The 24,099-nt window shown below is 44.3% G+C and overlaps 1 protein-coding gene across 3 annotated transcripts in view; it reads left to right on the top strand.

Moving 5' to 3' along the window:
* The window catches only part of LOC138663426 (zinc finger protein 271-like), a 70,770-nt gene that overhangs the window by 44,407 nt on the left and 2,264 nt on the right, over positions 1 to 24,099 (top strand). Inside the window, exon 7 of one of the 3 annotated variants that reach the window (XR_011318186.1) lies at positions 18,396 to 20,167. Coding sequence is in view for 2 of the 3 variants with exons in the window: in XM_069749631.1 (XP_069605732.1) it covers positions 18,396 to 19,921 (1,526 nt within the window). In the remaining variant the exon portion in view is untranslated. Of the gene's footprint in view, positions 1 to 18,395; positions 20,203 to 24,099 lie in introns of those variants that run through there. The other 2 variants (XM_069749632.1, XM_069749631.1) reach the window with 2 other exon arrangements.

Here is a 24,099-nt window from a genome sequence, read left to right as displayed (position 1 = left end):
CCGTGGCCAGCTTCTGTCCTGCTCGAGGAGAGTGACGGAGGAGCCCCATCAAATTAGGTCCATATCCACGTACAACAATAGATGGGGTACAATCCGTGATATTTTAAACAAGCACTGGTCAGTGTTAAAGACAGAACCAACTATAGGGGGATTACTTCCTGAAAAGCCACTTATGACGGCAAGGAGGAGTAGCAGCCTTAAGGATCTCTTGGTTAAGAGTCATTATGTTGCAAAGTCCACTTCGTTTTTTTCAACGGGAAAACCACGCCAGGGTTGTTTCCCTTGTGGATCCTGCCTGGCATGTCGTAATGTGGAACGTGCATGTGACTTTCATTCCTCTGATGGTAAACAAGCCTTTAAAATCAGGGAATATATTTCATGCAGCAGTGACTTTGTGGTGTATTACGCCACATGCCCCTGTGATCTCATATATATAGGGCTGACATCCCGTGAATTACGGATCAGAACCAGGGAGCATGTTAGAGACATCAAGGCGGCCCAAACCACTGCTGACTTTGCGTCCTTGAAAACTCTTCCACGTCACTTCAGGCTGCGCCATGCCTGTAATCCAGATCTCCTCAAAATACGGTACGTGGTATTGACCGGATACACAGTGGTATCAGAGGGGGTGATCTGAGGCGCAGGCTGGCGCAGCTTGAGTGTAAATGGATTATTAGATTGAACACCATGTCCCCATTGGGCCTCAATGAAAAATTAAGTTTCTCTTCTTTTTTATAATATTCTTCATCTGCTTGGATGATGAGGTCATCCGTTTATCTTCGGAATAGTTGTATTTTAATGAGCACCTTTTTTTTATTTTAATTTGTGTGTTTTGTGTTTTATTTCCTCATTAGTGGATGCTTTTCCAACTGTAACGCCTTTTTTGGTCCCACGTATCTTACCGTGATGCTATTTTCAAGTTTACCAGATGGAGCCGAACATCTCAATATGGATTCAGCCATCATTTGTGGCCATACATGTGACAATCCGTTAGCTGAGGGAGCGGAAAAATTCGTGTTATCCTGTGTACAATTTGTGTAAATGGAATGACGTATCATGTACAGCATAGTGCGGTTATATATTTATGCATGCACATTGTATACTTATCATGCTTTGTTTCGTATTGGCCCTCTGCAATTGAGATGTCTCCTGATATGTCCCATGTATAACAAGATGCGGTTATGTATGTATGCATACTGTACACTTACTATGCTTTATTTTGCATCGGTCCCTTTTCATTGAGATGACTGTTTTCACTGAACTCTGTATATTGCGGCATTTTTATTTTTGTGCTGCACTTCACTTTGTTCCCCCCCCCCCTTAGGAATATCTGGGGCTATTACACAATATAGGGTGCAGCACTCCGCCCCGTTTGCTGTGTTTGGGGTGCGCGGGTGGCTCCTCATCAGACCCCTTCGCTAATGGCATCTCCACTTGGCGATTGGTAATTATGCCGGCTGGAAACGTTTTGTTTTCATTACTTACCGCCTTCGTGATGCCGGATGTGACGTGGTATGTCTGACCTGGCTCCGCCTATGCACGTCCAGGCCGCACGGCAGATGGGGGCTCGTCCTCATTCCGGAACGCTGATTGGCTAGGTTGGGTCATGCTGGGGCTTTAAAGATGGCGTTAGCGGCACATTATGCACTGCTCCCCGAAGAAGCAACAGCGAAACGCGCGTCAGGGCATCAGCACACTGGGCGGTCTGCAGCATGGGTAAGTGGGTCTGGAGATACTCTTTATGTAAATGATGCTTGTAACACATTACACCTTACCGGTGTTTGGGTGGCCACTATCTGACTATTGCTGATTATAATCCAGTCTCCTCTCCTTCATGCCCATGTTGTTTGTGGCGTATTTTGGCATTCAGGTGGCTTAAATTGCTGCTTACTATGCACTTTTTTAGATAATTGAGGGTTTTCTTTCTCTTATCTGGATGTTTATATGCGCTTCTTGGACTGCCCATCGCTTTCCATGGTTCGATATTGTTGCCCGCTTGCTCCCCCTTTTTTTACATTTTTTGATGTGACTATATTTGTATATTGATAATTGTTCATGGTTGTAAAGTATTGTGTTTAATATAAATCAGTTTGTAACTTTACAAAGCTGCAAGGTGTGGATTCTTTGAGCAACCTTGACTTGGAATTATATATTTTTGGTTTGGATCACAAACTCTCTTTTCTCTATGTATTAAAGACTATATCCCGGAAGATGTCATTCACAAAGTCTTGGAAAATGGCTGGGGCATTACAGAGCCCGAACGGCATCACTCGATATTCATAGTGCCCATCCCTGGTGTTAAAAGCCATCTTCCATTCGTCCCCCTCACGGATGCAAATCAGGTTGTAAGCACACCGCAGATCTAATTTAGTAAATACCCTTGCTCCCCGTAGCCTATCAAAAAGTTCTTAACGGTGATGGCGTTAAGACCCCTGTAGTCTATGCATGGACGTAGTTCCCTGTTCTTCTTCTGCACGAAGAAGAACCCAGCCCCTGCAGGTGACACTGACTTCCTAATGAATCCTCTTGCCAGATTCTCTTGGATGTACTGAGACATTGCCTCCGTCTCCGGGAGAGATAACAGATATACTCGACCCCGGGGAGGCTCAGCACCAGGCAATAGGTCAATAGGACAGTCATAGGGGTTGTGAGGCAGAAGGGTCTCTGCAGCCTTTTTGGAGAACACGTCCACATAGGGCCAATAGTGCTTGGGGAGAGAGGAAAGATCTGCGGGTACCTCTGTTGTAGCAACCTGAACGCACTCCCTCTGACATCTACCCTCACAGGATTTACTCGATCCCAAAATTCTCCCTGAGGACCACTCTATATGAGGAGAATGATAGCGTAGCCATGGTATCCCCAACAGGACCTCATCAATTCCCTCAGGAATGACTAATAGAGAGATAATCTCCTGATGTGAAGGAGACACAGAAAGAGTGAAAGGAATGGTTTAGTGTGTAATCTGTGAGGGTAGTGTCAACCCATTTACCACTCAAACGGTTACTGGTTTGGCGAGCATCACCAGGGGTATTGCGTGTCTCTGGGCGAAAGCGGATGACATAAAATTACCCTCTGCCCCAGAGTCCACGCATAGCTCTACCATAAGAGTGGATGGGCCTATGGTAATTGTCCCCTTGAAGGACAACTTAGAGGCAAACGTCTCCGTGTCTAGTGTACCTCCTCCAACTGCCACTAGACGATGACGTTTCCCCGACCGCTGAGGACACTTGGAGGCAAGATGTCCTGACTGCCGGCAAACATGACAGATTTTAAGTGCACGAGCGGACCGGGACTTGGACCCCGCTCGTGACACCTCTATGGCCTCATGTGACTCGGCCACCTGGACCGGAGATTCCAAAGGTCTGGCGAAGGTGGGAGCCAGCCAAAACCTCTGCCTACACTGGGCTCGCTCCAACCTTCGCTCCTGAAAACGAAGGTCTATGCGAGTTGATACAGCTATAAGCTCTGTTGTGAATTCTGTTCTCAAGCTCCCTCCTGTGGTCATGAATGGTACTTCGGCTGGTTCTTTGAATGGGCTTCCTCTGGTGGTTGTGAGTGGGGCTGCAGCTTCTGAGTTTCCTTCCTCAGGTGACGAGGTTAATTCGTTAGCTGGCTGCTCTATTTAACTCCACTTAGATCTTTGCTCCATGCCTCCAGTCAATGTTCCAGTATTGGTCTTGTTCTCTCCTGGATCGTTCTTGTTACCTGTCTACCCTGCATAAGCTAAGTTCCTGCTTGTGTTTCTTTGTTTGCTATTTTTGTCCAGCTTGCTATTTTGATTGTTGTCTTGCTTGCTGGAAGCTCTGGGACGCAGAGGGAGCGCCTCCGCACCGTGAGTCGGTGCGGAGGGTCTTTTTGCGCCCTCTGCGTGGTCTTTTTGTAGTATTTTATGCTGATCGCAAAGTTATCTTTCCTATCCTCAGTCTGTTCAGTAAGTCGGGCCTCACTTTGCTTAATCTATTTCATCTCTGAGTTTGTAATTTTCATCTTTACTCACAGTCATTATATGTGGGGGGCTGCCTTTACCTTTGGGGAATTTCTCTGAGGCAAGGTAGGCTTTTATTTCTATCTTTAGGGCTAGCTAGTTTCTGAGGCTGTGACGAGTTGCATAGGGAGCGTTAGGAGCAATCCACGGCTGCTTCTAGTGTGTGTGATAGGATTAGGGATTGCAGTCAGCAGAGTTCCCACGTCTCAGAGCTCGTCTTATATTTTTGGTAACTATCAGGTCATTTTGTGTGCTCTTAACCACCAGGTCCATTATAGACCTAACCACCAGGTCATAACAGTACTGGAGGCCCAAAGTACTAATGCTTCTCAATAGAGGGATAAGGGAAGCTCTGAGACCATTTTTCTTTCTTTGCACTGTGTTTTGTCTTTCTCATCCCCTAGACCTTTGGGTGGTTCAGGACACAGGTGTAGTGATGGACATTCAAGGTCTGTCCTCTTGTGTGGATCATCTCACTGCAAGAGTACAAAACATTCAAGATTTTGTGGTTCAGAATCCTATGTTAGAGCCTAGAATTCCTATTCCTGATTTATTTTCTGGAGATAGAGCTAAGTTTCTGAATTTCAAAAATAATTGTAAACTGTTTCTAGCTTTGAAACCCCGCTCCTTTAGTGACCCCGTTCAACAAGTAAAAATCATTATTTCCTTGTTGCGTGGTGACCCTCAAGACTGGGCATTTTCCCTTGCGCCAGGAGATCCTGCATTGCGTGATGTTGATGCGTTTTTTCTGGCGCTTGGATTGCTTTATGATGAACCAAATTCAGTGGATCAGGCAGAGAAAATCTTGCTGGCTTTGTGTCAGGGTCAATATGAAGCGGAGGTGTACTGTCAGAAGTTTAGGAAGTGGTCTGTACTTAGTGGAATGAATGTGCCCTGGCAGCAATTTTCAGAAAGGGTCTCTCTGAAGCCCTTAAGGATGTTATGGTGGGATTTCCCATGCCTGTTGGTCTGAATGAGTCTATGTCTTTGGCCATTCAGATCGATCGACGCTTACATGAGCGTAAAGCTGTGCACCATTTGGCGGTATTATCTGAGCATAGACCAGAGCCTATGCAATGTGATAGGACTTTGACCAGAGCTGAACGGCAAGAACACAGACGTCGGAATGGGCTGTGTTTTTACTGTGGTGACTCCACTCATGCTATCTCCGATTGTCCTAAGCGCACTAAGCGTTTCGCTAGGTCTGCCACCATTGGTACGGTACAGTCGAAATTTCTTTTGTCAGTTACTTTGATCTGCTCTTTGTCATCCTATTCTGTTATGGCATTTGTGGATTCAGGCGCTGCCCTGAATTTGATGGACTTGGAGTTTGCTAGGCGCTGTGGTTTTTTCTTGGAGCCTTTGCAGTATCCTATTCCATTGAGAGGAATTGATGCTACGCCTTTGGCCAAGAATAAACCTCAGTACTGGACCCAATTGACCATGTGCATGGCTCCTGCACATCAGGAGGATATTCGCTTTTTGGTGTTGCATAATCTGCATGATGTGGTCGTTTTGGGGTTGCCATGGCTACAGGTCCATAACCCAGTATTGGATTGGAAATCTATGTCAGTGTCCAGCTGGGGTTGTCAGGGGGTACATGGTGATGTTCCATTCCTGTCTATTTCGTCATCCACCCCTTCTGAAGTTCCAGAGTTCTTGTCGGATTACCGGGATGTATTTGATGAGCCCAAATCCAGTGCCCTACCTCTTCATAGGGATTGTGATTGTGCTATTGATTTGATTCCTGGTAGTAAGTTTCCTAAGGGCCGACTGTTCAATTTATCTGTGCCAGAGACGCTGCTATGCGGAGTTATGTTAAGGAATCCTTGGAGAAGGGTCATATTCGCCCGTCGTCATCACCATTGGGTGCAGGGTTCTTTTTTGTGGCCAAGAAGGATGGTTCTTTGAGACCGTGTATTGATTACCGCCTTCTTAATAAAATCACAGTCAAATTTCAGTACCCCTTGCCGCTGCTGTCTGATTTATTTGCTCGGATTAAGGGGGCTAGTTGGTTCACCAAGATAGATCTTCGTGGTGCGTATAATCCTGTGCGTATTAAACAGGGCAATGAATGGAAAACAGCATTTAATACGCCCGAGGGTCATTTTGAGTACCTGGTTATGCCATTCGGGCTTTCCAATGCTCCATCAGTATCTCAGTCCTTTATGCATGACATCTTCCGAGAGTACCTGGATAAATTCCTGATTGTATATTTGGATGATATTTTGGTCTTCTCGGATGATTGGGAGTCTCACGTGAAGCAGGTCAGAATGGTGTTCCAGGTCCTTCGTGCGAATTCTTTGTTTGTGAAGGGGTCAAAGTGTCTCTTTGGAGTTCAGAAGGTTTCATTTTTGGGTTTCATTTTTTCCCCTTCTACTATCGAGATGGACCCTGTTAAAGTCCAGGCCATTTATGATTGGACTCAGCCGCCATCTCTGAAGAGTCTGCAAAAGTTCCTGGGCTTTGCTAATTTTTATCGTCGCTTCATCAGTAATTTTTCTAGTGTTGCTAAACCGTTGACTGATTTAACCAAGAAGGGTGCTGATGTGGTCAATTGGTCTTCTGCTGCTGTGGAGGCTTTTCAGGAGTTGAAGCGTCGTTTTTCTTCTGCCCCTGTGTTGTGCCAGCCAGATGTTTCGCTCCCGTTACAGGTCGAGGTTGATGCTTCCGAGATTGGAGCAGGGGCTGTTTTGTCGCAAAGAAGTTCTGATGGCTCGGTGATGAAACCATGTGCCTTCTTTTCTAGAAAGTTTTCGCCTGCTGAGCGTAATTATGATGTTGGCAATCGAGAGTTGTTGGCCATGAAGTGGGCATTCGAGGAGTGGCGTCATTGGCTTGAAGGAGCCAAGCATCGCGTGGTGGTCTTGACTGATCACAAGAATTTGACTTATCTCGAGTCTGCCAAACGGTTGAATCCTAGACAGGCTCGTTGGTTGCTATTTTTCTCCCGTTTTGACTTTGTGGTTTCGTACCTTCCAGGCTCTAAGAATGTGAAGGCTGATGCCCTGTCTAGGAGTTTTGTGCCCGACTCTCCGGGTGTTCCTGAGCCGGCGGGTATTCTCAAAGAGGGGGTAATTTTGTCTGCCATCTCCCCTGATTTGCGGTGGGTGCTGCAAAAATTTCAGGCTAATAGACCTGACCGTTGCCCAGCGGAGAAACTGTTTGTCCCTGATAAATGGACTAGTAGAGTTATCTCTGAGGTTCATTGTTCGGTGTTGGCTGGTCATCCTGGAATCTTTGGTACCAGAGATTTGGTGGCTAGATCCTTTTGGTGGCCTTCTTTGTCGCGGGATGTGCGTTCTTTTGTGCAGTCCTGTGGGACTTGTGCTCGGGCTAAGCCCTGCTGTTCTCGTGCCAGTGGGTTGCTTTTGCCCTTGCCGGTCCCGAAGAGGCCCTGGACGCATATCTCTATGGATTTTATTTTGGATCTCCCTGTCTCTCAAAAGATGTCGTTCATTTGGGTGGTTTGTGATCGCTTCTCTAAGATGGTCCATTTGGTACCCTTGTCTAAATTGCCTTCCTCCTCTGATTTGGTGCCATTGTTTTTGCAGCATGTGGTTCATTTACATGGCATTCCGGAGAACATCGTTTCGGACAGAGGTTCCCAGTTTGTTTCGAGGTTTTGGCGAGCCTTTTGTGCTAGGATGGGCTTTGATTTGTCTTTTTCCTCGGCTTTCCATCCTCAGACAAATGGCCAAACCGAACGAACCAATCAGACTTTGGAAACATATCTGAGATGCTTTGTTTCTGCTGATCAGGATGATTGGGTGTCCTTTTTGCCTTTGGCTGAGTTCGCCCTTAATAATCGGGCCAGCTCGGCCACTTTGGTTTCGCCGTTTTTCTGCAATTCTGGTTTCCACCCTCGTTTCTCTTCAGGGCAGGTTGAGTCTTCGGACTGTCCTGGTGTAGATACTGTGGTGGATAGGTTGCAGCAGATTTGGACTCATGTGGTGGACAATTTGACATTGTCCCAGGAGAAGGCTCAACGTTTCGCTAACCGCCGGCGCTGTGTGGGTCCCCGACTTCGTGTTGGGGATTTGGTTTGGTTGTCGTCTCGTTATATTCCTATGAAGGTTTCCTCTCCTAAGTTTAAGCCTCGTTTCATTGGTCCGTATAAGATTTCTGAGGTTCTTAATCCTGTGTCATTTCGTTTGACCCTTCCAGCTTCTTTTGCCATCCATAATGTATTCCATAGGTCATTGTTGCGGAGATACGTGGCACCTGTGGTTCCATCCGTTGATCCTCCTGCCCCGGTGTTGGTTGAGGGGGAGTTGGAGTATGTGGTGGAGAAGATTTTGGATTCTCGTATTTCGAGACGGAAACTCCATTACCTGGTCAAGTGGAAGGGTTATGGTCAGGAAGATAATTCCTGGGTCTTTGCCTCCGATGTTCATGCTGCCGATCTGGTTCGTGCCTTTCATTTGGCTCGTCCTGGTCGGCCTGGGGGCTCTGGTGAGGGTTCGGTGACCCCTCCTCAAGGGGGGGGGGGGGGGGTACTGTTGTGAATTCTGTTCTCAAGCTCCCTCCTGTGGTCATGAATGGTACTTCGGCTGGTTCTTTCCATGGGCTTCCTCTGGTGGTTGTGAGTGGGGCTGCGGCTTCTGAGTTTCCTTCCTCAGGTGACGAGGTTAATTCGTTAGCTGGCTGCTCTATTTAACTCCACTTAGATCTTTGCTCCATGCCTCCAGTCAATGTTCCAGTATTGGTCTTGTTCTCTCCTGGATCGTTCTTGTTACCTGTCTACCCTGCATAAGCTAAGTTCCTGCTTGTGTTTCTTTGTTTGCTATTTTTGTCCAGCTTGCTATTTTGATTGTTGTCTTGCTTGCTGGAAGCTCTGGGACGCAGAGGGAGCGCCTCTGCACCGTGAGTCGGTGTGGAGGGTCTTTTTGCGCCCTCTGCGTGGTCTTTTTGTAGTATTTTATGCTGATCGCAAAGTTATCTTTCCTATCCTCAGTCTGTTCAGTAAGTCGGGCCTCACTTTGCTTAATCTATTTCATCTCTGAGTTTGTAATTTTCATCTTTACTCACAGTCATTATATGTGGGGGGCTGCCTTTACCTTTGGGGAATTTCTCTGAGCCAAGGTAGGCTTTTATTTCTATCTTTAGGGCTAGCTAGTTTCTGAGGCTGTGACGAGTTGCATAGGGAGCGTTAGGAGCAATCCACGGCTGCTTCTAGTGTGTGTGATAGGATTAGGGATTGCGGTCAGCAGAGTTCCCACGTCTCAGAGCTCGTCTTATATTTTTGGTAACTATCAGGTCATTTTGTGTGCTCTTAACCACCAGGTCCATTATAGACCTAACCACCAGGTCATAACAAAGCTCCTCCAGTGTGGCGGGAATCTCCCTAGTGGCCAAAGCGTCCTTCACATGGTCAGCCAGCCCCCTCCAAAATACTGGGATGAGGGTTTTATCCGACCACTCCAGCTCAGACGCTAATGTCCGAAGTGGACGGCAAAATGGCTGACCATGGCGAACCCTGAGTCAATGCCAGTAGTTGGAGCACCATATCATGGGTGACTTGGGGTCCCAAAAAGACCTGTTTCAGAGTGCCCAGAAACCGAGGAACACTCTGCACCACATGATCATTGCGCTCCCACAGCGGCGTAGCCCACTCCAAAGCTCTGTCCGACAGGAGAGAGATTATGAATCCCACCTTATCCCACTCTGTGGGAAAACGTGAAGCCAGGAGCTCGAGATGTATACCACACTGGCTCACGAAACCCCTACAGGACTTTCTGTTCCCAGAGTATTTTTCAGGCAACGGGAGGTGAGATAAGGTCGGAACAGAGGTGGCAGTGGGTAAAGCTGCTGCAGCCACGCTAGCAGCCTGAACAGCTATTGCAGTAACATCCACCGCCGATGTTGCACACTCGAGAGATGCCAACCTGCCCTCCAGCAACTGGATGTAACCTTGCAATCGCTGTTCATCCGCCATAACCTAGCCAGATCCTGGCGCTAGTGTACTGTTAGGGTTGGCAGAACGCACCGAATATATATATTTATTAGTAGTAGGTACGTTCGCAACCCAGGATCCACCGTGCAGGAAAGAACCTGCTGCTAAGTATGGCGGTACAGTATAGTACTATAAACAAACTCTGTTACTTCACAGAGTCTGTTAGCAAAGAGAACGCTGTGCCCTGTTTAGCTCACAGAGGAACACAGCTACTTAGTAGAGCAGTTAGTGGTCATGCAGTCAAATGCAAACACGCAGCTCCTCTCCGGTGGAGCTGGAATACTAATGGCTATACGCCAGCCCTGAATCCACTCACATGAAACTCCTCGCCGCAGGTGCCAGCATTCTAGGGGCTTATTTCAGCCAGGTCCCTGAATACACACACACGAAACTCCTCGCAGGAGGTGCCAGCATTCTAGGGGCTTATTTCAACCGGGTCCCTGACTGCACACACACGACCACACTGGCGCTGAGCACATACATAAATTGACACTAGCGCATGGCCGTGCGGTCATGCGAACCTTTTATAGCTGCAGCATGTACAGGACCTTCCAAGAAGGACCAATGGAAGGCTGCCACAGAACTTGATCAGGCACAGGGTCTTCCTGGAGGACCAATGGAAGTCGCTGCAGTACCTGAGCATGTAGCCCTAGACTTCCACTGAGAGATCTTACCCTGGGCATGCTCAGTGTGTGCAAAGCAGGACTTAGTCCCAGAAAAGCTTGCTCGCCGCAGACCAGCGCAGGGTACAATAACAGCGCCTGGAGAGGAAGCAGTAACCCTTTGCACAGTATCAGATCCAATGAGACCCTGGGACCGATGTCTCCGCTAAGCAGGATCCACTGCGGCTGATGCAGAATGAGAGACCGCAGCAGACACGGCTCGAGATTCCCCCTGTGCAGCGGTGGGAACTCGACTCCTAACAGCATGCCAAAAGTTAAAAAAAAAAAGTTTTTAAAAATATAAAAAAAATAAAAGTTCAAATCACCCCCCGTTTGCCCTATTTAAAATAAAACAATAAAAAAACTCAAACATACACATATTTGGTATCGCAACGTTCAGAATCACCCGATATATCAATATTAAAAAAGAATTAACATGATCGCTAAACAGCGTAGCCAGAAAATAAGTAGAAACGCCAGAAATAAGTTTTTTTGCTCGCCACGACATTGCATTAAAAGATCAAAAGATCGTATCTGAACCAAAATGGTATAATTAAAAATGTCAGCTCAGTGTGCAAAAAATCAACCCTCACCCAATCCATGATCATGAAAAATGGAGACGCTACCGGTATCGGAAAATGCCGCAATTTATTTTTTTTAGCAAAGTTTGGAATTTTTTTTCGCCACTTAGATAAAACAGAACCTAGACATGTTTGGTGTCTATTAATTCATAATAACCTGGAGAATCATAATGGTCAGTCAGTTTTAGTATTTAGTGAACATAGTAAAAAAGCCAAACAATAAACTGTGGGATTGCACTTTTTTGCAATTTCACCGCACTTGGAATTTTTTTCCCATTTTCCAGTACAGGATACATTAAAATTAAGCTCTCGTTCAAAAATACAACTAAACCCACAAAAAAAAAATCCCTCACATGGCAATATTTACGAAAAAAATAGAAATCAGTAAATTTCTGTCCGCATTTGCAGTGTTTTATTTTCTGCAGCATGTCAATTCTTTTTGCGTTTCTGCAGTATTTTCGACTCATTGACTTCAATTGAGTCAGTCAAATCTGCTGCAAAAACGCAGGTGTAAAAAGGTTTGCGGATTTGCTGCCAAAAACGCAGCAAATTGTCAAAGGGAAATAATGTCAGAAGGAGGAAGAGTGTGTGGGGGAGAATATGTGCGCGTGTCTCTGTGTGTGGGCGGAGAATATCTGTGTGTGTGTGGGTGGAGAATATGTGCGTGTGTGTCTGTGTGTGTGTACTCATGCGACATGTATACCCAGGCGTCATCTGATGAGACTACTACTGCCATCCGGCAACGTCTTTTGACAGGAGGTAATCACTCCCGCAGTGTATCACTGAGCCGCCATGATAGTTCACTGGAGTTAATCAGCTGATCAGCTCCAGTGCTCTCACTTAAGGCATCGCTGCGTGGGAAAGTTCTCAAACAGCCATAGTGCCGTAAGTGAGAGCATTGGAGCTGAAGAACTCCAGTGAAGTCTCACGGCAGCGGAGTGATACACTGTATCGCCAGCAGTCACATCACCTGATGTGACTGTTCTACACGTGAGATCACCATGTGACACTCAGTATTAAATGGACTACGGTGGACAGGATAGTATTATATGTTGGTTTATTATTTTTGATTGTTTGCAGGAGACAAGGGAGTTGGAGATTAGGCGTTCAGTAAGTATGGTAAATTTTGATTCAATAAAGGAGTCTGTGATTATTTCAAATAAAGGACGTTATTCTGGGTGTCTTTGCTTTATAAAATATCACTATGGTTAGTAATGGATAGGTGTCTTATAGATGCCTCTCCATTACTAACCTGTGCGCTTGATGTCACCTGACAATACAAAGGTGACATCAACCCCACAAATGTTAACCCCACTTGCCACCACTACAGGGCAAGTGGGAAGAGCGAGGCTAAGTGTCAGAATTGGCGCATCTATAAGATGCAACATTTCTGGGGTGGCTGAGAGCTGTTGTTTCAATCTTGGGGGATGCCAATATCCATGGCCCCTTCCCAGGCTATTAATATCAGCCCACAGCTGTCTGCCTAGCCTTTGCTGGTTCGATTGTATAGGGGGAGCCCATGTAAATTTTTTTCTGGTGTTTCCCTGTAAACTAGCCAGTAAAGGCTAAGCAAACAGCTGTGAGCTGATATTAATACTCGTAGCCTGCAAACCTTTGGCTATTGGCTCCTTGCCAGAATATTAATATCAGCTGTCGGCTTTTCCTCTGCTGGTTATGAAAATTATGTGGGAGCCCATGCAATTTTTTTTTAAATATTTTGAAATATAAACAGATATTGCATTTCACGCAGATTTCTGATAATTGATTTTTTTGTTACAGCATATGTAGGTTAATTATGTTACTGCTCCTACGTAGGCTGGTGTGTGTGTCTTTATTTAACCCCTTAAGCCCCAAGGGTGGTTTGCACGTTAATGACCGGGCCAATTTTTACAATTCTGACCACTGTCCCTTTATGAGGTTATAACTCTGGAACGCTTCAACGGATCCCAGTGATTCTGACACTGTTTTCTCGTGACATATTGTACTTCATGATAGTGGTAAAATTTCTTTGATATTACCTGCGTTTATTTGTGAAAAAAACGGAAATTTGGCGAAAATTTTGAAAATTTCGCAATTTTTCAACTTTGAATTTTTATGCAATTAAATCACAGAGATATGTCACACAAAATACTTAATAAGTAACATTTCCCACATGTCTACTTTACATCAGCACAATTTTGGAACCAACATTTTTTTTTGTTAGGGAGTTATAAGGGTTAAAAGTTGACCAGCAATTTCTCATTTTTACAACACCATTTTTTTTAGCGACCACATCTCATTTGAAGTCATTTTGAGGGGTCTATATGATAGAAAATACCCAAGTGTGACACCATTCTAAAAACTGCACCCCTCAAGGTGCTCAAAACCATATTCAAGAAGTTTATTAACCCTTCAGGTGCTTCACAGGAATTTTTGGAATGTTTAAATAAAAATGAACATTTAACTTTTTTTCACAAAAAATTTACTTCAGCTCCAATTTGTTTTATTTTACCAAGGGTAACAGGAGAAAATGGACCCCAAACGTTGTTGTACAATTTGTCCTGAGTACGCCGATACCCCATATGTGGGGGTAAACCACTGTTTGGGCGCATGACAGAGCTCGGAAGCGAAGGAGCGCCATTTGACTTTTCAATGCAAAATTGACTGGAATTGAGATGGGACGCCATGTTGCGTTTGGGGAGCCCCTGATGTGCCTAAACATTGAAACCCCCCACAAGTGACACCATTTTGGAAAGTAGACCCCCTAAGGAACTTATCTAGAGGTGTGGTGAGCACTTTCACCCACCAAGTGCTTCACAGAAGTTTATAATGCAGAACCGTAAAAATAAAAAATCATATTTTTTCACAAAAATTATCTTTTCGCCCCCAATTTTTTATTTTCCCAATGGTAAGAGAAGAAATTGGACCCCAAAAGTTGTTGTCCAATTTGTCCTGAGTGCGCTGATACCCCATATGTGGGGGGAACCATCGTTTGGATGCATGGGAGGGCTCGAAAGGGAAGGAGCACCATTTGGAAAGCAGACTTAGATGGAATGGTCTGCAGGCGTCACATTGCGTTTGCAGAGCCTCTAATGTACCTTAACAGTAGAAGCCCCCCACAAGTGACCCCATTTTGGAAACTAGACCACCCAAGGAACTTATCTAGATGTGTTGTAAGAACTTTGAACCCCCAAGTGTTTCACTACAGTTTATAACGCAGAGCCGTGAAAATAAAAAATCCTTTTTTTTTTCCCACAAAAATTATTTTTTAGCCCCCAGTTTTGTATTTTCCCAAGGGTAACAGGAGAAATTGGATCCCAAAGGTTGTTGTCCTATTTGTCCTGAGTACGCTGATACCCCATATGTTGGGGTAAACCCCTGTTTGGGCACACGGGAGAGCTCGGAAGGGAAGGAGCACTGTTTTACTTTTTCAACGCAGAATTGGCTGGAATTGAGATCGGACGCCATGTCGCGTTTGGAGAGCCCCTGTTGTGCCTAAACAGTGGAAACCCCCCAATTATAACTGAAACCCTATTCCAAACACACCCCTAACCCTAATCCCAACAGTAACCCTAACCACACCTCTAACCCTGACACACCCCTAACCCCAATCCCAACCCTATTCCCAACCGTAAATGTAATCTAAACCCTAACCGTAACTTTAGCCCCAACCCTAACCCTAGGTTTAGCCCCAACCCTAACTGTAGCCTTAACCCTAGCCCCAACCCTAGCCCTAACCCTAGCCCCAACCCTAACCCTAATGGGAAAATGGAAATAAATACATTTTTTTATTTTTCCCTAACTAAGGGGGTGATGAAGGGGAGTTTGATTTACTTTTATAGCGGGTTTTTTAGCGGATTTTTATGATTGGCAGCCGTCACACACTGAAAGATGCTTTTTATTGCAAAAATATTTTTTGCGTTGCCACATTTTGAGAGCTATAAATTTTCCATATTTTGGTCCACAGAGTCATGTGAGGTCTTGTTTTTTGCGGGACGAGTTGACGTTTTTATTGGTAACATTTTTGGGCACATCACATTTTTTGATCGCTTTTTATTCCGATTTTTGTGAGGCAGAATGACCAAAAACCAGCTATTCATGAATTTCTTTTGGGGGAGGCGTTTATACCGTTCCGCGTTTGGTAAAATTGATAAAGCAGTTTTATTCTTCGGGTCAGTACGATTACAGCGATACCTCATTTATATTATTATTTTTTTATGTTTTGGCGCTTTTATACGATAAAACTATTTTATAGAAAAAATAATTATTTTTGCATCGCTTTATTCTGAGGACTATAACTTTTTTATTTTTTTGCTGATCATGCTGTATTGCGGCTTGTTTTTTGCGGGACAAGATGACGGTTTCAGCGGTACCATGGTTATTTATATCTGTCTTTTTGATCGCGTGTTATTCCACTTTTTGTTCGGCAGTATGATAATTAAGCGTTGTTTTTTGCATCGTTTTTTTTTTTTTTCTTACGGTGTTTACTGAAGGGGTTAACTAGTGGGCCAGTTTTATAGGTCGAGTCGTTACGGGCGCGGCGATACTAAATATGTGTACTTTTATTGTAAATGTATTTATGGGAATAATATATATATATTTTTTTCATTATTTTGGAATATTTTTTTTTTTTTTTTTTTTACACATTTGGAAAATTTTTTTTTTACTTTGCCCCAGGGGGGAACATCACAGATCGATGATCTGACAGTTTGCACAGCACTCTGTCAGATCACCGATCTGAGAGAAGTGCAGGCTGCTTCACAGTGCCTGCTCTGAGCAGGCTTCTGTGAAGCCACCTCCCTCCCTGCAGGACCCGGATCCGCGGCCATCTTGGATCCGGGCCTGGAGCGAGCAGGGAGGGAGGTAAGACCCTCGCAGCAACGCGATCACATCGCATTGCTGCGGGGGGCTCAGGGAAGCCCGCAGGGAGCTCCCTCCCTGCGGGAAGCTTCCCTATACCGCCGGCACATCGCGATCATGTTTGATCGTGGTGTGCCAGGGGTTAATGTGCCGGGAGCGGTCCGTGACCGCTCCTGGCACATAGTGCCGGATGTCAGCTGCGATAGGCAGCTGACACCCGGCCGCGATCGGCCGCGCTTCCCCCGTGAGCGCGGCCAATCGCATATGACGTACTATCCCGTCACTGGGAATTAAGTCTCAGGGCACCTCGACGGGATAGTATGTCATATGGGATTAAGGGGTTAATATTAATGAGGGTATCTGGCTGAAGAGGTTGAACAACAAAATTGCATCACAACTATTATTATTTTTTTAAAATATTTCTTTATTTAGCTCTTTGGATTCACAAAAATGCGTAAAAATCGTGCGTATTGTAAGATGCATTTTTCTGTCAAGGGATGCAGAAACCTTGCAGAAATTTCTGCAAGAAAATACGCAACGTTCGCACACAGCCTTATAAATAGTGCTATTTAAAAGTATATTTCTTGTTGAAATTAATGTGATAGAAAATATTGGCCTTTATGATAGTTTATATTGCTAAGAGCCACTGAGTCCCATACTCTAATTACCCCGAAGAGGTTTTGCCGTTAGATACTCATTTGTTTTATACTTAAAAAGACTGTTCAGCTTGATTATTTCAGTAGGTGTGTTATATAGTCGCAGTTTTGCTAATCATCCTTTAAAGGGACTCTGTCACCTGAATTTGGCGGGACTGGTTTTGGGTCATATGGGCGGAGTTTTCGGGTGTTTGATTCACCCTTTCCTTACCCGCTGGCTGCATGCTGGCTGCAATATTGGATTGAAGTTCACTCTCTGTCCTCCGTAGTACATGCCTGCACAAGGCAATCTTGCTTTGCGCAGGCATGTACTATGGAGGACAGAGAATGAACTTCAATCCAATATTGCAGCCAGCATGCAGCCAGCGGGTAAGGAAAGGGTGAATCAAACACCTGAAAACTCCGCCCATATGACCCAAAACCAGTCCCGCCAAATTCAGGTGACAGAGTCCCTTTAACTTCTTTAACCCCTTTACATATGGACTTACACACAGATACTTGCTTTTCAGTAGTATAAGATGGCAAGAAGAATAGTCAGGTAGTCTGGCTACAACCGTGAGGGAAGATAAAATACTAAATCAAAAGACACAAGAGTAGTCAGTAAACAGGCCGGGGTCACAACAGGAAACAAATACACGAGCTGGGAGTGGAGTACAGAGGACTGAACCAGGGAATAATAAACCTGTATCTCGCAGCTTTCAGCAATATGCTTCAAGCTTTAGTAGGGTGCGGTGCTTTCCAGTTGGCTGAAGTAGGGTGCAGACTACTCTAGCTGAACACCGTGCACACTGAAACTGCCAGAACGGATGGTACCCCTGCCCGAATGGATGGTATCACAGGTTGCAGGCATCTTAAACTTGGTGGCTCAACAGTATGCGCCCCCCAGAGCTTCTGGTTCTGTTGTCTCCTCCATTACCAGCGCCACCTACAGAATGAAGCAGACGTCATAGGAGCTGATTCCAGAGATGGGACACAGCATTTGTAGAAGCCCTAATATGACAAAATGTCAGAAAACGAGAGCAGTAGAAATCCCCATAAATTGACCTCATTTTGGACAGTATAACTCTCTGTGAATTAATCTATAGGAGTAGTGACAATTTTGACTCCACAGCCACTTTCCGGTAATTAGCGCGGAGTGGATGTTGGAGAGTAAAAATTGAAAATATACCATTTTATTACCCAACACATAGTGTCCATATTGTGCTCCAGAAGACGCACGCACCATAAATTAAGTGGGTTCTTTTCGCTATAGTAATGCCAAGTACATGGATGCTAAATGTTGTTTGGGAACACTGCAAGGCTCCGAAGCGAGGGAGAGATTTAACTTTGGAAGAGTGGATTTTGCTAGATTGGTTTATGGAAGCCATGTTGCTTTTCAAGCCACTAATAATGTAGAAACCTCTGTTTTTCCATTGACAGATGATGGACCTGAGTGGGGACTTGTTTTTTGTAAGATGAGTAGAACTTTTCATTGGTATTATTTTGTCTACATAACATTGTTTGGTGGCTTTTTATTCCATATTTGGGAGGCAGAATGAACAAACAGTTGAACACCATGCTCCACTGGTTCATGAGATGAGGTTTTCTGTTAGACTGTTAACTGTCATTTTGTTGGTGAATAATTCAAATATTTTACATAAGTTGCCATTTTTAATTATAGTAGAAAATAAATTTGAGGATATTTCATTGAAAAATAATAATTGATTTTATTCTTAGCAGATTACTGTACCAGGAAACCAGAAGGACAGCTGACATCTTCAATTTTTAAATCAGATGATCTTGAGATCACACAGGATACATTTGAAGTGAATGTTTTTACGCCAGATGTACCATCATCCCTTCACAGCAAAGATCTGTCATCTGATCTTTTGAAACAGGTCCTGTCTTCTGATTCATTACCAACTACTAAGGAAATTCGAAGTCACAAAATAAGCATTAAAAAACGAACTGTTCCTAAATCAAATAAGCCATTTTCATCTTCCGAATATGGAAATAGCTTTCCCCTTGAAAAGTCTTTTCTTAAACATCAAACAATTCACACAGCAGAAAACAGATTTTCTTGTTCAAAATGTGGGAAATATTTTAACCAAAAATCAGATTTTGTTATACACCAAAGAACCCATACAGGGGAGAAGCCTTTTTCCTGTTCAGAATGTGGGAAATGTTTTAAAAAGAAATCATATCTTGTTATACACCAACGAACTCACACAGGGGAGAAGCCTTTTTCCTGTTCAGAATGTGGGAAATGTTTTAACCAGAAATCACATCTTGTTAAGCACCAAATAACTCACACAGGGGAGAAGCCTTTTTCCTGTTCAGAATGTGGGAAATGTTTTAACCAGAAATCTAATTTGCTTAAGCACCAGAGAATTCACACAGGGGAGACTTTTTCATGTTCAGAATGTGGGAAATGTTTTAACCATAAATGTGATTTGCTTAGGCACCAAAGAACTCACACAGGGGAGAAGCCTTTTTCCTGTTCAGAATGTGGGAAAAGTTTTAACCAGAAATCTAATTTGCTTAAGCACCAGAGAATTCACACTGGGGAGAAGACTTTTTCCTGTTCAGAATGTGGGAAATGTTTTAAAAAGAAATCATATCTTGTTATGCACCAACGCACTCACACAGGGGACAAGCCTTTTTCCTGTTCAGAATGTGGGAAATATTTTAACTATAAATCTAATTTGCTTAAGCACCAGAGAATTCACACAGGGGAGGAGCCTTTTTCATGTTCAGAATTTGGGAAATGTTTTAACCATAAATCTGATTTGCTTAAGCACCAAAAACCTGACACAGGGGAGAAAACTTTTTCCTGTTCAGAATGTGGGAAATGTTTTAAAAAGAAATCATATCTTGTTATGCACCAACGAACTCACACAGGGGAGAAGCCTTTTTCCTGTTCTGAATGTGGGAAATGTTTTAACCAGAAATCACATCTTGTTGTGCACCAAAGAACTCACACAGGGGAGAAGCCTTTTTCCTGTTCAGAATGTGGGAAATGTTTTAGCCAGAAAACAGATTTGCTTAAGCACCAGAGAATTCACACAGGGGAGAAGCCTTTTTCATGTAAACAATGTGGGAAATGTTTTAAACAGAAAACAAATTTTGTTATACACCAGAGAAATCACACAGGGGAGAAACCTTTTTCCTGTTCACAATGTGGGAAATATTTTAACCAGAAAGTGCATCTTTATAACCACCAGAGAATCCACACAGGGGAGAAGCCTTTTTCATGTTCTTAATGTGAGAAATGTTTTAAACGGAAATGGTATTTTCTTAAAGGAGTTATCATCATGTTTGGCCTTGTTAAAATAAAAAAAAAATCATTCACCTTCCGTGCTGGTGCTTCTCTTTGACTTCCTCTTATTGTTCGATTTGTCTGAAGGTGAGAACAGTGAAAGGGAATGTCACCCTAAAAATCGTATATGAGGCGCCAGGCCTGGACCGCAACACCCATTGGACCCGAACCTCACCGAGACTGCCCCTGGGTGAGTATAATCTAACCTGTTTTTCTTATGTTTCAGGATACATCGGGGGCTTATCTACAGCATTACAGAATGCTGTATATAAGCCCCTGATGCCGGTGGCCTTAGCTCATGTACGATTTTTGGGGTGACAGATTCCCTTGAAGCCACAGCTAATTGGATGCAGGGCTCATATAACATAAAAACCTGAGTCCCCGAAATGCAAGTGCTGACAATGCTGTAACTGCGCCAGCATGGGAGGTTTATAGAAGTGTTTATAGCTAAGCCCACCGGCATCAGAGGCTTATCTACAGCATTCTGTAATGCTGTAGATAAGCACCCGATGTATCCTGAAAGATGAGAAAAAGAGGTTAGATTATACTCACGCAGGCGGTAAGAACCGATGGGCATCGTGGTCCAATCCGGGGCCTCCCATCTTCATAGGATGACGTCCTCTTCTTGTCTTCACGCTGCGGCGCAGGCGTACTTTGTCTGCCCTGTTGAGGGCAGAGCAAAGTACTGCAGTGCGCAGGGCCTCTCTGACCTTTCCCGGCGCCTGCGCACTGCAGTACTTTGTCTGCCTTCAACAGGGCAGACAAAGTACGCCTGCGCTGGAGCATGAAGACAAGAAGAGGACGTCATCGCAAGAAGATGGGAGGCCCCGGACCAGACCACGATGCCCATCGGACCGTACCGCAGCAGGACCGCTCCTGGGTGAGTATAATCTAACCTCTTTTTCTCATCTTTCAAGATACCTCGGGGGCTTATCTAGAGCATTATGCCGGTGGGCTTAGCTCACCTTCGATTTTGGAGGTGACAGGTTCCCTTTAACAGGACTAAACATGAGGAATGAGAAGTCAAAATCCCACACAGAGGAGAAGACATTATTATACCTAGAGTGTGAAAAATGAATTACTGGAAAACAGTATTTTGTTGACCATCAAAAATAACTCTATACTTTATACTCTATACTAAACTATATACGTTATTGACAAATTGTACAAAAACATATAACAGACAGACGTATAATTGAATGAGAGAGGGAAATTACTTTAGAACTTACTATATTTCTTGGACTATAAGACACACTTTTTTATTAATTTTATTAAGAAAATTACACAATAGTTTTTAGAAAGAGACACCTGTAGAACAAAGATATTTTCAATGCTACATGGTATCATTATATGTTATTGTTGTACATAAAATACAATAAAGTTGTCATCTTCTTCCAAGGATTCGATTTTATTTTTCATTCAAACTAATACAACTCCCCCTTCCCGATAACACTCCAGATAAATCTGTATTCATACTATTATTTTTTGATAATATGTATACATTAGAATATTTGCCATTCAGTTATCATAATTAGTTTGCATGTGTCCTGGCCCTACTTATATCATGTAACCTGGAAGGATGATACTACAAGTGTTCATGAAGCCAGAAATTTCCATATGTTATCTCTCAGGAGTACTCCAGATGGAAGGCCTGGAACATTCAACCAGGATCCCCAGATGTTGTCAAATTTCCAACCAAATAATATTGTTTTGCTTATTTATTAACTCATTAACTGTCGGTGGTTCAGTGTCTGGACAATGTTGTGTAATAAGTTTGCGAGCTTGATACAATGTTCACGAAAGACCTACAGCCATTGGGGATTCAAAACGTCCATAATCAGCCTCACATCTGCTTCCTATTTTAATGTAGCTGTCAGGGGATGGTCTCCCATGTGAGACTGTGAGAGTTTCAACAGGATAACTCCCAGCAGTTGACTGGAATCCATCTTACATGTGTAGTAATTATCCTAAACTAGATGGTGGCCCGATTCTAACGCATCAGGTATTCTAGAATATGTATGTATGTATGTATGTATATAGTTTCAACAGGATAACTCCCAGCAGTTGACTGGAAGCCATCTTACAGGTGTAGTAATTATACTAAATAGCTCTGAACATCAAGCTGAGGGCATTTAGTATGGTGCGCCGCTGGGTGCTGCATCGCTCACACAACCAGGAAGCAGATGATTGTGCCGAGGGTCTGGGGCAGTAAGCTGGCGTCCCAGCATGGAGGGGGAAAGGGACACCATGCAGGGGTGCTGGTAGTAGCGCTACAAACACAATACGCCGTCATGGATTAAAATGTTTCAGGGCATGCAAGGTCCTGATCCTCACGCCATCACATGTCAAGGCCCGTTAGAAGTAAATCAATATCCATCTGGATGATCCAGAGGAGGCATGGGAGAAAGTCATGTGGTCAGATGAGACAAAAAAGAACTTTTTGATATCAACTCCTCTCGCCACATTTGGAGGAAGGATGACTGCAACTCTAAGAACACTGTTCCAACCATGAAGCATGGTGGGGGAACATCATACTTTGGGGGTGTGGAGCGCCCTGCTAGGGCCGTAGGGTACTCGGCACCGGGTCCAGTGTCCCTTAAAGGGGATGTCACGGTGGCTGTGACCCGGTCCGTGGCCCTGGGCACCAAATAAAAGGGGAACGGTCTTTAAAGGGATATTGTAAATGCCTCTGTCGTGATGCCACCTGTGGTGTTCGGTCAATAGGGGGACTGACGCTGCTTTAAAGGGGTCCTCTGGGGGATGTTGTTGAAACAAAGATGGTAATGCTTTCCACAGGTGAAGCGAAGTTCCCAGGGGTCCTATAGTGTATGGCGATGATGGTGTATGCCAGGCAATGAGTAAAGGACACAAGTTGTGGTTTACTGTAGTTGGCAGGCCACAGTCCAGGGTACCAGGCCCGGATGGTGATGCTGCCCGGTTGGCTCAGAGGCAATGGGAGGATCCCTTTTCCAGTTGAGGTCCGTGAGCCTTTCCAACTAGCACTGTTCTATGTGAGGTCCCTGCTGACTGAAGCTTACTGGCAAAGTCCTCTTTTCCCCTGTCCTGGGACAGGTACCTGCATGACGGGCAGCTTGAGCCGTTTTTCTGTTCCTTTCCTCTAAAGCTCGACCACATACAACCCTTTGGTTCTTTCACCTTCCACAGGCTGCAGCTCCCACGTGGCTGCTGGGCCTCTCTGTCTGCTCTCTCAGACTTCATTCTCCTTTTGTGTCTCTCCCAGACTCGCTAACTCCTCCTCCAGACCAGGACATATATCCATATTTGAGGGAAGCTCCCCTGAATCCAGGTCCTGAGCTCACCCTACTGGTCTGGATTTGAAATATGTTGCATGTGAGTGCCTTACCTGATAATGGGAATTCCATTGCCTCTGAGCATGATATCACCCTTCCCGAAAGGAAGGCAACATCACTGCAACAACCGGTTACCTGGGGTGTTGCAGGTGCTTTTCTGCAAAGCAGCAACTTCACTGTTTTGAATGAAGGATGAATGGGTCATGGATCGCAAGATTTTGGCCAACAACCTCCTTCTTTCAGTAGGTGCATTGAAGATGGGTCGTAGCTGGGTCTTCCAGCATGCCAATGACCCAAAATAAAGGAGTGGCCCTGTAAGAAGTATTTCAAGGTCCTGGAATGGCTTAGCCAGTCTCTAGACCTATAACCAACAGAAAATCTTTGGAGGGAGCTGAATATCAAGGACTACAGGAAATGTCTGACTTCTGTAATTTCAAACATAGGTTTCTGTACCAAATATTAAAGTTATCCACTACCGTAATTAATTTCATTTTTTATTCATTAATCTATTATGTGCCAGTAAATGCATCCATACTCTTATTATAGATATATATCTTTATAATGCAGATAGCATCACTTGGTGTCTGCCAGATGCAACTCTGATGTTTATCAATGACTTTTTGTCCCCAGGCGTACTGTGTTCTAATACTACAAGCTCCATCATGCGTTGCAGTGGCCTGTGAGCCAGCACTTGGCACATCTCCATTTTCCCCACAAACTACTCCCTACACACACATTTCCTATTCTTTTGTATATTTGTCACACATGTCAGATCACCAAACAAAAGTAAATATTAGACAAAGATAACACA

Source organism: Ranitomeya imitator, chromosome 2 (genome assembly GCF_032444005.1).
Source record: "Ranitomeya imitator isolate aRanImi1 chromosome 2, aRanImi1.pri, whole genome shotgun sequence".
NCBI lineage: Eukaryota > Metazoa > Chordata > Amphibia > Anura > Dendrobatidae > Ranitomeya > Ranitomeya imitator.
The sequence above is the reverse complement of the archived record's forward strand: the minus strand, read 5'-3'. Positions and strand labels throughout refer to the sequence as shown.